This window comes from Hydra vulgaris, chromosome 10 (assembly GCF_038396675.1).
Source record: "Hydra vulgaris chromosome 10, alternate assembly HydraT2T_AEP".
Taxonomy (NCBI): Eukaryota; Metazoa; Cnidaria; class Hydrozoa; order Anthoathecata; family Hydridae; genus Hydra; species Hydra vulgaris.
Window position 1 is genome coordinate 15,242,501 of NC_088929.1, and position 18,485 is coordinate 15,260,985.

General features: G+C 27.4%; 2 protein-coding genes across 3 annotated transcripts in view; both read left to right on the forward strand.

Moving 5' to 3' along the window:
- LOC136085810 (uncharacterized) overlaps nt 1–8,817 on the forward strand; it is a 40,113-nt gene extending 31,296 nt beyond the window's left edge. Inside the window, exons 13-15 of one of the 2 annotated variants that reach the window (XM_065807341.1) lie at nt 1,809–1,882; nt 5,944–6,102; nt 8,537–8,817. In XM_065807341.1, coding sequence (XP_065663413.1) covers nt 1,809–1,882; nt 5,944–6,102; nt 8,537–8,780 — 477 coding nt within the window. In that variant the 3' untranslated portion in view covers nt 8,781–8,817. The remainder of the gene's footprint in view (nt 1–1,808; nt 1,883–5,943; nt 6,103–8,536) is intronic. The other variant, XM_065807344.1, reaches the window with a different exon arrangement.
- A 7,276-nt stretch (nt 8,818–16,093) lies between these two features.
- On the forward strand, nt 16,094–16,633 carry LOC136086161 (uncharacterized). Its single transcript, XM_065808438.1, has one exon. It carries the CDS (start codon nt 16,094–16,096, stop codon nt 16,631–16,633), a length of 540 nt encoding a protein of 179 aa, XP_065664510.1.
- Nucleotides 16,634–18,485: the final 1,852 nt, after the last annotated feature.

The window sequence follows — 18,485 nt, forward strand, 5'->3', positions numbered from 1 at the left end:
GTAAATGAATGTGCTCCCGTGGTGAGCCATGCTAGCTGCTCCTCTAAACAACTTCTCAGAAGAGCTTTTGGTTTTAACGCGAGTTATCTGTTTATTCAATAAATAAGAATTGCTTATTAAATAAAAAAATTTGGTTTTACACTTGTTACAGCATATTTTTGTAATGTTAATGTTACAAGAATATATACCTATTCTTACGTAATTAACTATAATATATATTATTTGCATTTAAAACTGCTCTCTTTTTTTTTTTTTTTTTGGTGCAACAATTGTGTCTTTCGTTATTATTAAATTAATTTTATTAACCATGTCTTTTATTATTATTAAATTATTTTACTATTATTAAATTTTATCATTATTTTTATAAAAATAATGTTAAACTTATTTTAGTGAGACGACATGTTTTTCTTTAGTTCACATATGTCTTCTGTCGCTATACTGAAAAGAATGACACCATGTTATTTTTTTAATTTCAACAGAATATTTTGAAGTTTTAACAGATTATTTTGAAGTTTCAACAGATTATAAACTTCAGCAATGCTGATTTTGAAATCTGTTATACCTTATTTAATATATAATAGTGCTAGATGTAAAAATCTGATTTTCGTAAAATTTGCCATTATGTTGAAACTTTACTATTTCATCAATAATATTTTTTAGTACTTCATTAAAATTTATTATTTTGGAAAGTAATATGTTATTTTATGTTTGATTTAAGATTTTTAATTAAAGACCAAAATAAGATTGAAGTGCAAAATGTTTTACAGTATAGTTTTGAACAATTTTAAACTGATTATAAAATTACTAATATAAGATTAAAAATGTATAACATAAAAAGTACAATTAGATTTATAGAATTTGGTTTGTTGATAAATAATCATGAATAAATATTAACGTTAATAAATTAATAATCTATTGTAAATTAAATTTAATAACTTATTTTCAAATTAAATATGTTATCATAAAAATAGAGAATTGTAGCTTCCTAAAAAAGTAGTGAATATCTGGGAGTTTAATAGTTTAAAAAACTATTTTATTGGACAGGATAATGTATTATCAAAATTTGTGCAATATCCCTAATAATGGGCGTCAATGATTAAAGGAAAACTGTTAGTTTTAAAAAAGGATTTCACAAAAAGTTAAAATTTAAATCTATTATATAGACTCTTTGACAATTAAAGACTTAATGTTTGTTTTTTTGAATATTTAATGTATAGTTAATAAAGAGTTACGAATTGTAGCTCATGGTATTTGAGTTATTATGAATTGTAGCTCATGGTATGGCAAGAGATAAAAAGAGTAAAAATTAGGGTTTAGCATTCACAAAGGTCAGACAAAATGCTATAAACTAGTTTACAAGTGGAAACATAGCTAAGGAAGTGAAAGTAAAGATTGAACATAAATTTGAGAGATACATTTGATATACAGATTATATATCAATGGAGGCCAGTGGAAATTCTCAACATTTTAATTATAATGCTAATGATTATTTAGGTTTACAAAACTTACAGCATATAATTAAAAATGCTAATTGAAACAATTTAAATGAGATGAGTTTCAAATAAGATTAATATCTGTGTCTGTAAAATAAATCTTAAGTAATATTTGTATTAAGCTTTGGACTTTAATTATTACTTTGTATGGCATTATCAATATATCATTCATGCAGATTTATATAAGTAGTATAAAATACATATAAATATTAAATTATATGCAGTGATCATGATATACTTTTACCAGTAATTAATTTGGTTATTTAATAAAAAAAAGTTTATGTATGTGTATATAATTGTATCAATATTTTATAGGTATTTTGCACATCAACTTTGCTTTATTCTGGTTTAGCTTTTTTACTCCCAACAACTAGGCTAATTAAAAATAGGTAATAAATTAATATTTTTATAACCTTGAGAGTTTTTGTATTGGTTTAAGCTAAAATATTCATCATCTAAAATTAAGGAACGCGTTTCAAAATTATAAAACCACTGCACTATTCCAACTACCATTTCAATTTTAATACAAAAAGGTGCTCCTTTAAGTAAAACACATTGTAAATGACTATTGCATGTAAGCTAAATATATATCAAAATACTAATATACATTAAAACTGCAAAAAAAAAGTAAAAATATGGAATATTTTAACTCTGAAACTAAATGAATATTTAAGTGTGCACCATCTTTCTTAAATTTTTTTTCCATCTCACCTCAAATTTTTTTTCCATCTCACCTCAAATTTTTTTTTCCATCAACCTCTCAGGTTAAAATTTTATCTAACTAAAATAAAAACTTTTTAATATTTTGGATCTTTGTCAATATAAATGGTTTTTTGCTGCACGGTAACTATGCAACTCTGCATCATTCAACTGTCACCGTACTGTATTTTCTTTTGGTTCTTTGATTTTATATTTTAAACTAATTTATGAAATCCAATTTTTAAAATTTTATACTTTTTTTGTAAATCACATTGTGTAGTTACAACATGATTATTAATAATTTTTTATTTAAAATTTGTTTATTTTTATATTTATTATGTGTTGTTGTTTTATCAAAACTTTATAGTTATAATTTTAATTAATGTTTCAACTAAGGAAGATTACAGTTTATTTGCGATAAAACCTCCATGGGACCAAAGAAAACAGTTTGACTAATATTTGACTAAAGTGAACTCCTCTTAAGTTGAACTTTGGCTAGTATAAGGTATTGGTTGGAGTATTTAGGCAATTTTTCTTTACTCAATGCTTAAGTATAAACATTAAATATATACCACTATGCTAAAAAAAAACATGAAAAATGTTTCAGTAAAAGAAGTTAAATATTTGTATTCACTCTGTGCACTCAATAGATAACATTAAAAAAAGTTTAGCAACACAATGACAATGTCTTAGAGCTAGCGACCTTTTAGAGGATCTTCAGATTTAAATTAAAAATATATAAAAATATCAGGCTACTGTTGTTAAAGTTTTAGATAGAATGACTTCTAAAAAAAAAATTTTGATTTCTTAATTACCTGTATGAAAAGTTAACCAAAGCAGTTTGCAGAAGAGGGATAAAAAAATGGTTTGACTAAACAAAGTTCAAGTTACCCAAGATTCAAATTAAGCAAAGATTTTGAATAGTAATCAATTAGACAATTTCAAGAGGCTAGCTGAAACAGTTTATGATAACAAAAGCTCAACTAATTAATGGTAGTAGTGTTTTATGTAACACAAAAGGTGTTTTAATTACAAAGTATGTCTTCTTTAACTGCACTGTCAGTACTAAGATAAAAGATCTCTTTGTTTTGTAATGTTAAAATATTAAACAATGGATTCAATTTTAAACCACTTGTAAATATTAATTAATTTTTAATATTTTGTATTCATATTCAAAAAATGTTTAAAACAGAGTACAAGTGAGTAGAACAGAAAAGTGAGCATTAGGCAATACAAGAATATATTCCATACTTATAAGCAAATAATATACAAAATAAAATTAAAAATTGATTTAAAAATGTTTTACACACTTTTATTTTCTAGAAAAGGATTTACAGTTATCATAGTTTTGGAGTATAGTGTATATATGAACAATTAAATATATTATTATATATGAAAAATTGTATGCTGGTGGAACGAAGATATAAAAGCATGGTTTACAGAGGACTTGCTTTGTGGCACACCTTAGTAGAAAAATTCAAAGAAACAAAAGTAAAAAAGACAACTGAAAAATATTTTACATTTTTGAGTTATAATATAGATTTTGAAAGTATTCTGTTAATAGATTAAAAGAGGGTTTAGCAGTCAGGTCTAGAGTTTTCAGTGTTAAAGATAAGTAACTGCAAGAAATGGTATGTGCTTGAAGTTTTTTTAAAGTTTATTCTAATATCAAATAAAAAAAATTTTCAAAAAGTTGCAGCAATTGGAATCTAAAACAATATTAAATTGCTTTTTTTGAATTGTTTTTTTGATTTAACAAGTCTAATCATTCGTTATTTGTCACTAAAACTGGTATTGATCAAAAAATAGCCATAATACACTGGTATTGATTAAAAATAACCATAATACGCTGGCATTGATTAAAAAATAACCATAATACACTGGTATTGATCAAAAAATAACCATGATACACTGGTATTGATCAAAAAATAACCATGATACTCTGGTATTGATTAAAAAATAACCATAATACACTGGTATTGATCAAAATATAACTGTAATGCACCGGTATTGAAAAAAAAATAACCATGATACATTTGTAATTACTCAAATATTATTGCTAAATTATTGGGTCCGTTTTGTAAACCATAGATGTACACCCCTAATCATGATTTTGTAAATCATGATTCCGGGTGCCTTCACTAAATTTTTTTTAAAGCACATTTTTACATTAAATTTTGCTTTAAGTATATTACATTAAGAACATTATTCAAGATATAAAATGCAAGTAAAATTGGAATCTTAACCCTATTCCTGAAGTCACCTATTGATTTGAGAAAATTTAAAACTTGTTTATTTATCAAGAAGATGAACTTTTTTTGTTCAGTTATTTTATCATTTTCAGAAAAAAAAACTGAATAGAAAAAGTTAAACAGTAAACATTCACCAGAAGGTTTTCCATTTAAAAAATTTAAATGGAAAACCTTCTGGTGAATAAAAAAGGTTTTCCATTTAAAAAATTTAAATGGAAAACCTTCTGGTGAATAAAAAAGGTTTTCCATTTAAATGAAAAAGGTTTTCCATTTAAAAACATCTTAATTGTGTAATTTATTATAATTGAATATTTGATCCATTTACAGATTCTATGATAGATATCTTTTTTAAAGTTCTATAGATATCATATACATGTATGATATATATACATATATGATATATACATATATTAATATATATGTATATAATATATTTATATATTTGATATATATTATTATATACATATAAGATATATATACTATATACATATATATTATACACATATCTGGTATATATACTTTATATATATATATATATAAATATATATATATATATATATATATATATAGAATACATATATATATATATATATATATATATATATATATATATATATATATATATATATATATATATATATATATATATATATTCTATTGATATTATGTACATAATTGATAAATATACTATATAGATATTATATACATATATTCTATAGATATGCATATAATATCTATAGAACTTTAAAAATGTTTTATTTAAATGTTTTACAATTTTTAATAGTAATAAATAATCAAAAGACTTCAATTTAAACTTTATAAAACAACAAATAAAATTAAGGAGATATTGTTGAATTGCAATTTTTAAGTAAAAGTAAAATTGTAAAACTTGTTACAATTTTTAACATTAAAAATTGTAACAAGTTTTAGCCCAGAAGGCCACTACAGACAAAGCCCAGAAGGCCACTACAGACAAGGAGGCTACTTAATTGTGGTTATAACCCTCTCTCAACCTATAACTCCGAAATACGAACCTTAAAGAACAAGGCCGCTGCACGGAGAAACAAGTTGAGCGTGGTACTACCAGGGACATGGTGGGGATCAAACTTGGAACCTCTCGCTTATAAAGAGTGTGTCTGTTAAAGACACACTCTTTATAAGCAAGAGGTTCCAAGTTAGGCAACTTTAATAAACACACTCTCAAAGAGTGTGTCTGTTAAAGTTGCCTAACTTTATTGTGTTCAGCATTTTTTACTCCTGATTTCATTCTCTACCTCTATAAATCTTCTAATTTTCCTTGTATGAAATCCTGTTGTCATATTTGCCTGGTTTTTCTAATGATGCCCTTCCTCTTATAGTCAATGTCTAAAAACAAATTATAATTGCTGTTGGACCTGTTAAGTTTTTTTTTTATTAAAATGTATAGAAATAGATATTAAATTTTAATAAAAAAAAATCTTGATTATAATTATTTTGTATTTAACATTTAATGATTTTAGGAAAGGATTGTGGGTAGGATTGTGGATTACCCAATGCCTTATTAGATCAATGTACACTGCAGGTCTTTTATGTATCAATGTTTTTATAAACAATTCTGTTGAACCAGAGTTTCTGGGATTGGCGAATGGTGTTGGATTATCTTTTGCCTCATTAGGAAGGTAATATATCAAATCTTGTGATATAATTTTTCTGGTTTCAATTTAAAGCTTATTTATTAAAACTGATTAGTATTTCTATCTAATATATTTTTCCTTTTTTTTTTTTACTACTAAAGCCGAGGGGGGGGGGTACTGCGTTCAAGAAGGCTACTAATTTTTTATGTTTACTTATGTTACTTACTGTTGTTAGAATTTTCTCCTAATTTTAAAACTCTGAAATATGAACTCTGAGGAACAAGGGTACTATTTCTAAAAACAATTTATACTATTTTTTAGATTGATCCAGTTACAATTTTTATTAAACATTTATTTTAAGAATTGACTTGCATGACCATAGTTGACTTTTTAGTGAATACTAAAATAGAATATTTTTATTTTATGTTTAACACTACTTTGTTTTAGTTTAAAAAGGATTTTGCCTTTTTTTTACCAAAATAAGTGTTTTGCATCCCAAATAGTTAATCATGTTGTATCTTCATTGAAAATAATCTATGCAGTTTATTCCAACGATTTCTAGCAATAAAGTATTGATTTTAACATAAAGTTTAAACATATTTTCATGACTTAAAAACATTTTAAATTTGAAAAAGTTTTCAAGCACTCACCTGAGAAATATATATTTTATATATATTCTATATTCTACTTAAAATAATACAACAGTCATATACTAATAATACTATTTCAATTATTATTCATTAAATATTATTTATAAAATATTTATAAGAAAATATATTTTTAGTTTATTTAACTTACTTGTTTGATCTAAAAGCATTATTTCTTGTTAAAAATAACAATAAAATAGTAAACATGTATTCCTCTTCTACTGGGACTTGGTGTAGGCTTTTTAACGGTCTTACAATAACACAAATAATAGTGTCAGTAAATTATTTAATTCGAATACATATGTTTAATTTTTGTTTAGTGACGATCCTTCCTCCGATTGCAATGATTTTGATGATATTAGAAATAACTATGATCCAGATCTTTATGAAAAATCCCCTACTTCATACAATTAGAAACCCTTACCTAGCTTTGCAAAAGCAGCATTATGTTACAAAATTATTGACAATGCGGCTGCTTATCTAGCTACAGAATTACTAATAGATGGTAAATTAAAAAGATTAATAATTGAAATCTTGAATTGAAAAATAAGATCATCTTACTACAGAAAGTAGAACAAATGCAAGAAAGTATTTAAAACGCATAAAATTATTACCAGTGGAGCTGGAGTTTTTAAAGCAAAAAAATGATATAAACTTAATATAGGTATAAGTACAGGCCAAATCTCCAAAAAATTTGCAATGACCAAACCTGGACACGTGAACCATGCAAGATGGTCGAAGTTTGCGTTATGTATTGAATATAAATTTACTAGAGACACAGAGTTTCTCCAAAGTTGATTATGATAACTAAGTGTATAGTTTAAGTATATGCTCCAATTTGGTTTGCTATAAACAGATCAGGTCATTACAAAGCAACAATTCTTTTTAAAATGGTTTAGCTGACAAAACTACGAGATAAAAAGATGCAAGAAGTTGTTTTCAAAAAATTAGATTAAAATGCATGTTGCTGATTACAGGAAAACTTTCACTATCACATAATTATGGATGATGAAAAAGGAATCCGAAGTAAAGCTACAGATCAAATACTTAAAATTATGAAGCTAAATGAGAAAAATAAAAAATTTGTTCCAAGATTAAACCCATTGTAAATTTTTAGAATTACCAAGTGCAAGTATGTCAAATTGATGTAAAACCTACTACAATTAGTTTTTCACCTGCTGACCTAATGAATGCAAAAGAATTTGGAGGGGTTTTCCCACTTTCTTACAAATAACTCTCAATCAGTTGAATATGCAGAAAAGTCATTGAACAAAGCATCTAAGCTAGTTTATGGTCTCAAAAAAAAAGGAAAATTTTATTCTAACTAAAGATCAATGTAGAAATGAAAACTACAGAGAAGTTAACAAAACCAACCATTTTATCCCAAGCGAATGATAAGTTTAATCATAAACAACCATAGTTAGAAATTCTTTAACTAATGTTTGTTTTTATATGGCTAATGTGGTAAACTCCGTAAAATTGCTTTTTTTTTACAAAGAGTAGATCTGAGGTTTAGCCTCTATCAGACCCATATTTTATAGGTGTTTCGGTGAAAAAAATTAAGCTTTAATATTTATATTAATTCTTTACATTTAATTATAGCAATATGCTACATTTAAGTAAAGTATGTGTTAGCAGTTTTGTCAATTTTTAAATGTTTAAGCCCAAATCAGTTTTTTTTTTTTTTAATTATTTTTTATGAAAATGTGTTTAATTTTACATATAAAATCTTCAACATACATACCATTTTTGTTCTCAAAAAATTTTTCTAGGTGGAACTGCACTAGTTAGTATGTATGTATTATTTCTTAACTTTTTTCCCTCATTTTTAGAGCAATTGGCTCAGTAATTTTTGGTCAAGCATACTCCTGGTCAATGAAGAATTTAAAAAATCAATTAGATTTACACAAAACTGTTTCGTTTCCATTTAATGAGTACTTTGCTTTTGCACTGATGTCTGTTTCTACGTTAGTTGTCTTAACAGTTGGTACTTGCCTTCCTAATAGTATTAATAAGAAATACATTTCGCCAAAATTAAATCAAGAATGTGAAATGGAAAAAACACAAAGAGTTTAATTTTTTAGTTATTATGATATTTAAATTATAAAGATCAAAAAGTATTTACTTGTTGCTTTTTTTGTTTACGCTATTCGAAACTTAAAATATATCATTTACAGCAACACAGTTCTTAATAAAACATCCTTTAAAACTTGATTATACATTTCTAAATGCCGAATTAAAATCGTTTTTTTTTTAAGTTTACTGCTATTGACTTTGTATAAATCTATTTTATTAGCAACCTAATATTAATTTTTTTCGAGTTCAAAATATAATTTTGTAAACTTTAAATATGCCTTGTTCAAATAGTGGACTACTGCACAAGAAGACCAAAGAATTGTTAGATATGTTAAAAGTAACCATTTTCATTGGCTAAGCAAGTCTAAGATGATCTTGAATTACAAGTGAGTGACATAACTGATTGTAGCACTTAAGAAAGAACAATTTATATACACACAGTCCACAAAAGGTCCATTAGTTGACAAAAAAACCACTAAATGTTTGCAGCTCACGAACAAACATCTGAATTCTGAACATCATCATTGTTCAAAACCTATAAACGAGCTCTAACTCTACATGGGTGTTTCCTTAACCATGTCTGAATATATTGATCATAATATATATGCAATAGACCAAATAACCACTATGTTTAAACTCTTTAACATAGTGCGTAGAGTGTGGGGGAAAATAAAATATAACAATGCCGAGTTTTTTTTTGCGTATTCCTAAATTGCCAGGTTTTTATAAGTAATGCTGTTGGTCTAAGAGGAAAAACATTCAGTTAATTTTTAACGCATCGCAGAAGTACATAAAATGTTCAAGCGAATTTAAAAAAACCTCATTAGTCATACATGTCAAAATCGAATCTTTTTCTAAGAAAAATTAAGATTGATACAAATGTTACTATTTAACAATAAATCGTTCATAATATTAGAGTCAATTGTTGGCCACACTCAACACAACACAAGTGTTGGCCACGCTCAACACTACAGACTCTTAGCAGCCTACATTTTAAAATTTTTATGCACAGTATTGAACCCTGGTTCGTCAACTTAAAAGATCTTTTAAGGCAAATAATTTATACTGTTTCATTATTCTTGATAGTGGAGTGACATAACTATAGATTTTTTTTTCAGCCCGTGCTTGAGAAATTGATGTGGAAACACATTTTGGTCTCAATGAGATTTGTATATTACGTTTTGAATATCTATTCAAACTTTTTTTAATCAGCCATTTTAATAAAATAGATGTTTGAAAAATAGCTAATTAAGTATTGAGATTGATTACATTTATACAAAATCATACAAATATATTAAAAATTAAATTTGCAATTAAATAAAATTTACTTTGTTAAATGAAATTTTTGATTTTTTGAAAATTAAGTCTAAACAGATATCAAAATGTTTCGGCAAATGATGACGTCAAATATTAATACACGGATTTATGGTCTCAGTTCCGTTATTTTTTTTTTTTTTTTTTTTTTTTTAAACATCTTCGCTTTCAACAAGGCTGCAAGCAGCCACTAATTAAAGTTGGAAGTTACTGAAAGAGAAAAGATGAAGATTGTAGAGCAAGATAACGATTGACGGACGACTTAAAAGATTGCAAATTATATGAATCAGAAAAGCAAGATGAAGGAAGCGAATTCCAAAGAACAGATGTTCGAGAAAAAAAACTAGACGAATAAGCGTTTTTGGAGCATTTAGGAACAGTCACAGAAAAAGGATGACACTTAATTGAATGACGAGTAACGCGAGAATGAATTTTAGTAGATGGCACAAGAGATGCTAGCTCTTTAGAGCAGTGCCAATTATAGTATTTGTAGAAAAGAAAAAGAGAAGGAACATTACGACGATGTGATAATGGTTGGAGGTTGGCTGCAAGAGCAGGTCCAACTATGTTTACAATGCGTTTTTGCACCTTGTCTAAAAGAGAGAGGGCATCATTAGAAGATCCGCCCCAGATATGGCAACAGTGTTCCATACAAGACCGGATTTGAGATTTATAGAGATAGAGAATAGAATCCGAAGTAAGAAAGTGACGAGCTCGATAAAGAGATGTTACCTTAGCAGATGCTAATTTTGCAACTGATTTGATATATGGTTCAGCAAATTATCTCAAAACTGTTTAGAAAAGTAAACATTTCTTGAATTTAAGAAGATTTGAGAAAAAATTTAGGAGGCAGAATATGACATATTGATATTACTTTGATATAAAATTTTTGATATAAATTTTTTTAACGCTAAATATCTTCGTGGCCAAATTTACTTAACTTAAGTTCGAAATATTTATCTGACTACGATTTTGTGATAATTTACAGAACCGAACTGAGACTATAAGCCGGGTGAATAAAAACGAGCAATTGCTTTTATTCAGTAATTAGTCAGCTTTACGTGAATAAAAACTTTAGTTATTTTGCTTAAGTTTTTATTCACGTAAAGCTGAACGATTACTGAGTAAATTACTTTAATTTTTGTGAATAGATTAGATCAAAACTGCTCACGTTTTTATTCACGTAAAACTGAACAATTATTGAGTAAAAGCAATTGCTCATTTTTATTCACCCGGTCTTATAATCCCGTGTATTGATTAATTACTTAGAACACGTGAAATAGTTTATTTTTATTACAAGTTTTGAGCGTGTTTTTAAACTTACAGTCATAGTACTATAAAATTTTAATAGACCAATCAATATCAAAACTTTTCTGCAAATGGTTTCTATCGCTACAGACATTTTGCGCTAAATTTGTATTACATGTGATTTTACGGATCCTAGTAGTATATTAAGTCAATATTCTACCATTTTTTAATTAAATCTTGTAATTATACTCTCACATTGATAACATAATATCAAATTGATATTTGCAGAAAAATTGTTACAAAAAAGGGACACTCCTATCGTAATTATTATTATGGAACAAAATTGTTGTTCCAAATTTTAATTTGTCAATTTCGTTTTCTGTTTTTAAAACTGAATTTAAAAACTTTTATCTTTCTACTAACAATATATATAAATATTTTTGAAATGTAAAATTATTTTCTGTTTTTGTTTATTCTACATTGTTAATAATTATTAAATCAATTGTATTTTTATTATATTATATATACACGTTTGATATATTTTATATGGTTCTGACGACAAGATCTTTTGGATCTTCTTTCAGATACCAAGTTTATGTATTGTTATATTGTTATATTACGATTAATAATTGTAAGCTTAAAAAAAAAAAAAAAAAAATTATACTCCTAAATAAAAATTAATTATAAAATACGTTAAAATCTTATGTGAAGTAATTTTTTAAACTTGAAATTTCGTGAAAAAAACAGCAATACATTTCTAAAAATAACTTAAAGAAATTATAAAGTATAAGTAATCTAATTAGTAAATAGAAATGGCTAATTTTTCTTAGAACGTACTGCTAACAAAATCATTTCAAATTAGCTTGTAGTTGGAGGTTGTTTTAATCTTTTGGCAGGAAGGTAAGTTGTCAATTACAGCGTGTCAATACCTAAAAAAAAAAAATTGCTACTGTCCTATCAATTAATCATACATATTCTATTTTCATTCAATTTGTAAATTTTAGTTCATAAATCTTGAGCTTAACTTAACCTTAAACCAATAGAACAACTTGATCTTTAGACCAAGAAACTTTAGACCAATATAATAACTTAAACTAATAGTACATGTTTTATACATCAAAAATTTTCAAGCGGTTTTTTTTCCCACAAAGCCTGCTTATCTCAGCCAAATAAAATGAAAAGTAATATTTAGTGTGTTTAAATATCCTAATAACACGATAAAGTAGAATAAACATTAAAGTGCTTCATAAAATGATCTGATTGCATTTCTCGGGTAAACATGAACAACACTGATGTGTAGCAAGTTACACGTTGCAAGTTAAGATATTTGTAAACATTTTTCATAATCTTTTATATATATACCTAATATTACCCAGCAAGCACACAACGTTGAAATAACGTTGATCGACGTTGATCAACGTTATTTCAACGTTGTTTCAACGTTGTGTGCTTGCTGGGTAAATATTAATTTTTACAAAATATAATTTATCGACTATTAAACTTTTTTCGAATTTGTTAAAATGTCAAGTGAAAAATAAATAAAAACTTTTATAACATTTACATTTTAACATACTGATTAAAAGTAAAGTCTTTATTAAAAATTGTTTTTTTTAAATTAAATATTAAAACATACTTTTTTTTTTTTTAAATGGCTGCAAATTTTCTGATAATTAGTCAAAGCCACATACAGTCGTATGACAATTTATTATAGCCACCTACATTTTTTCTAGAAACTCTAGAAAAATTGTGATTTTCCATCAGTTTTTACAATTTTATCTACCAAAGATGTATTCTAATAAAAAATCAGGTTGTGTGTTAATAAAAAATTACCATTTTATAAGAATAAATACACTTTAATAAAAAATATTCATATAATATCTTAGTTACAATCAATATTTTGTAACCCTCCCCCCCCCCCCCTTTTGCATCGATTACTGCCTGTACCCTTTTAGGCATGCTTTTTATGCAGTTTTCTGCCATTTCCTGCAATCTTGCATTGTGGTTCTAATGTTTTATAATACTTTCTCTTAGAACCACCTTGTTTGTAATATTTTCTTTGGCCACCTCCTTTTTTAATAGCTCCCAAACATTCTCTATAGGATTGAGATCCGGCGAATTTCCCGGCCAGTCCAACAAAGGAATATTTTTATCTTTCAAAAAGATTTTGATAGACTTAGCCGTATGGCATGGTGCTCCATCTTGCATAAATGTTTTTTTTTCCTCTGGACCAAACCATTCCGTCAATTGGGGTAACAATCTTTGTTCCAGGACATTTTTATACTGCACCTGGTTCATTATCCCTTGAACAATGTACAGCCTTCCCATTCCTTTCCCACAAATAACCGACCAAATCATCACCGAGGTTGGATGTTTGACGGTTTGAATAATACAGCTACTTAAATATTTCTCTCCAACCTTCCTTTTCACGTATTGTGCTTTTTTTGATAAGACTTGGAACGTGCTCTCATCACTAAAGCAAATCTAAAAATATTATACGATGGTTCATTGACCACAATGCATGGATTATCTAAACAATTTAAAGTATTATTTAATAAAATAATCTGTTATACCGTTTTCCAATCGTTTTCAGTCCAATTTCTATATTTTTTTGCCCATTCTAATCGCTTCTCCATCATTTTTGGCGTTAATTTTGGCTTTTTAGCCGGACGTCTTGAGCTGTAGCCAAGATCGTGTAGACGACGCTGAACCGTTCTCTTGGACATCTTAATACCAGAGCTCTCCAACTTCTCAGTGATATCATCATTTGATGCTAGCCTATCTTCCAATACTATTTTGGTAAGAACTCTTTCACCTCGTGGAGTAAGAATTCTTTTTTTACCACAGTTCCCAGTCCTTTTTGGAGTCAGGTTTTCCATGTTGACAATTTTTTTTTTGGTATTCTGCACTGACACTCTAGAAACATTACATCTTCTGGCGATTCCTCTTTGGGAAAAACCAGTATTTGTAAGAAGTGCTCTTTTCACTTTTTTTTTCTAGAGATAAGCCCTTTTTTTTGCCCATTTCTAAAAAAATAACCAATTTTAGTACTAAAATTTCTATTATTACTTAAAATAATTTTAATCACAAAATACTGAGTGAAATAAAAATATTCTTATGTTAATTTATGTAATGTAATATTCTTAAAGTAATATTAGTCGATTTGAGTACTTACTTTAATGATAACTTTGAAAAATATACCAAACCAACAGAGAGTATTCACCACGTGCACTGTAAGAATAGCGGTCTCAAGATGGCGTCACACAAAATGGCTGTCAAAAATGATAGTGTTTACACCAGCATAAAATTTTAAATAATTTTGTCAACTATATTGTATGCATCCAAATAAATTAAATTATATAATTTTGAACTATAATGCCAAGAAAACAAAAGATAAGCAAGGTATGTTAAAACTTATTGGGTGGCCATAATAAATTGTCATACGACTGTAGATACATCAGTGATAAACTCATATTTATCTTTTACTTTATTTATAAAAACATTCCATAATATGCATTGCATCTATATGCATTGCATATAGATAACATAAAATAAAAGATAAGAGCATATACTGAAAATAAAAAAAAATAAAATTAAAACAGATAGTTAAAACAGATATGGCTCAAAGAAGGTAAAGATAACAATACGTTACATTGCATTCTCTTAGAAAAAAAAAATATTATGGTATGAACAATCAAACCTATTCCTGGATTAAAAGTTATCTCACAAATAGAAAGCAATATGTTCATAATGTACAATCCGGAGTACAATCTTTTCATAGACAATCTTTTCAGGGTTTTCAGAACCCCTTTGTACAAGTTTAAATAATACATTGTTATGGTAAAAGCTCGTATAAAAAATAAAAATAAGTCAAGACAATAATAAATTAATTAAAAAAAGAAAAAAAAAAACTTTTCTTAAGATCAAATTTTAAAAATTTCTTTTTTTTTGTTTGAAACTTAAATGAATTTAAGGAGTTCACCATAATCTTATATTCTTTATGGCATTCATTCATTAATTTAGGTCCTCGATAAGATATACAAAGTTTTTAGTTTATCAGATTTTTGGTTCAATTAAAAGTTGTTGCTTCTAACGGGTGATGCGGAAGTCATCGGACAAATCCTAATTTCATTATTTGAGCATAATAATTAGTTCTTGTGGTTTTATGCGTAGACATAAACGTTCTATAAAATATAAACTATATTATTTGAAACACAATTATTTAAAATGAGGTTAAATGCAGCTGAACGAGAATCTTTTCGAAAGCGACTAAAAATGTTTTTTGTAAATAAACCTAATATAAAAAAAAAAATCGTAAATCATTTTAAAAAGGAAGGATTTGCTCGAAGTACAATATATGATAACCTAGAAAGACTTGAAACTGTTCAATCGTTTTCTGATAGAAAGCACCCTGGTAGTCCGACATCCTGGACTAGAGAAAAGAAAGCCGCATTAACGAGACTTGTCAAGAATCGAAAAGGGCTCAGTCAGAGAAAAATAGGTATTAAATTCGGTGTAAATCAATCGACAATTGGTCGTCAGTTAAAAAAAATGAATATTAAATTTAGAAAACGTGAAAAGACTCCAAAATATATTATAGAACAACAAATAAAGGCAAAGAAAAGAAGCAGGAAACTAGTTAACCAACTCTATAACACAAAATCGCTTCTAATCATCGATGACTAAAAATACTTTTGTTTTGCAGGGGACAACATGCCTGGAAATTCTGGATACTACACAAACAACAAAAAGACATGCCCAGAAAGTGTCATTTTATAGGAAAAGAGAAATTTCCGAAAAAATTATTAATGTGGATAGCCATATCTGACCATGGTATGTCCGAGCCATTGTTTCGCACTTTCAAGGCTGTAGCGATCAATTCATCAATCTATATTAATGAATGTTTAAAAAAACGACTTCTTCCATTTATTCACAAGTATCATGGATACTTTAACTATTTATTTTGGCCAGATTTAGCAAGTTCTCATTATTCTAAAGATTCTCTAAATTGGATGGACCAATATGTCTATTACGTTGATAAAGAATCCAATCCCCCAAATGTGCCTCAAGCACGACCAATTGAAAATTTTTGGGGACATTTGGCACTGAAGGTTTACGAGGGAGATTGGCAAGCTTCAACAGAGCAAGTTTTGATTGATCGCATTAAACTAAAACTACAAGAAATTGATTTAAACTTTTTACAGTCGCATATGAAAGGCGTCAGAGCAAAATTGAGATCAATTGCAGATGGTGGTGTTTTTTCATATAAAAAATATATTTTTATTAAAAGATAAATGCTTTATTTAAAAAAAATATAATAGTAGTTTGTTATTTTATTTATAAGTAAGTTATTGACGTTTTTATTTTGTCCGATAACTTCCGCATCACCCGTTATTTGATCTTAGATTATACTTTTCATTTAGATTTATTTCAAACTTATTGTTGAAGTTTGCTGGCAAAAGTTTGTTGTAGTATCTGTACATAAAAATTAGATGCTGATAGAAATTTGTTTCAAATATATCCATCATTTTCATATCATATAAAAGGTTTTGCATGATCTCGTTAATGTTTAAAGTATATGACACGGTAGGCGTGTTTTTGTAGCCTATAAATTTTTCTGAAATATTGTTGATTGCGTACTTCCCCGTGATATTTGCATAGTTAATAAAACAGTGGATTAACCATTGGATTAATTTGAGACTTGACATATTGACGTATTGTCGAACTCAATACGTTACGCCAATAGTGTTGGTAATTATTGACTGTGCATAATTTATAAGGGGAAGCCAGAAGAAATTTTCATCTATAAAAATTTTTAAGAACTTTATATTCGCTTGCTTTTAATTATTGCATCATTTGAACAAAGTTTGCGCAACTTAAGATGAAACTTAAGGTGTCCAGAATAAGGAGTGACCCAGTGGGCACGGTACGTTTTTAAAACGTTTTTAAAACGTTTTTTAGACGTTTTATAACATTTAAACCTAATAAAAACGTCCAAAGAACGTTTTAAAAACGTACTGTGCCCACTGGGAAGGAAAAAGTCAAAGACTCCAATCAACCGTAGGAGGCAAAGAGGCTCTCAATGTACTAATATATGATGTATGTCATCACCTAGATTCTTATATTATTTTATATATATATATATAAAATTATGTTAATAAAACTCAATTTTATTGAACGTTATAAGTTTGTATTTACAATATCAAAGAAATTAAGTACATAAAATAAAAAAAAATAAAAAAAAATACCGTCTTGACAACCAATGACCACACCTACCTGAGTAATCATAACCACTCCTCAAGACCAAATATTCCCAGATTTAAATTGCCCAAACTCAATTTTTTATATTTAGACACACAACTACTCCATAAAATTGAAAAACTATTTGTACATCCCAGAATCACCCCTAAAACAATCACCTGTACGGTTATGACCACTTTCTAACAAAAAAAATGCCCAAATTTTATTTTCCTGATCTCTATAATCTATATTCAGACATACAACATGTACCATCATTTAAGAATCACCGGGATAATCCAGGGCAACCCTTGACCACTCCTAAAATAACCTCTTTAGCGGTCATGACCACTCCTAAAGACCAAATATGTCTAGTTTCTAATTTCCTGACCTCAATTACCTATATTTAGACATACAACATGTCCCATCTCATGGAAAAATATTGGGAAATCCAAGGTCAACTCTTGATCATCCCTAAAATGACTATTTAAGCGGTCATGACCACTTCTAAAGACCGAATATGCCAAGATTCAAATACCCTTACCGCAATTACCTATATTTAGACATACATCATGTCCATCAATTTACAAAATATCGAGAAAAGCTGTTACCAGCCTTGAAAACCCCTAAAATGACTACTCTAAACTTAAAATGGAGTCCACATATGATGTCCTTGGCCCCAAAAACCCCTATAAACATGTATCACATGCCTATATTTAACCCATAAATAGTTTTGGCATTTTTAGACTGGCCCACTGTGCACTCTTTCAACTTATGAAACTAAAATTAAACAAGATTTCTTACTGGTTTGAATCAAACAAATTATCACTTAACATTAAAAAAACTAATTGGATTTTCTTTCATCCACCCTCTAAAAAAAATTGATTCTAAATAAAATGCCATCCTTTT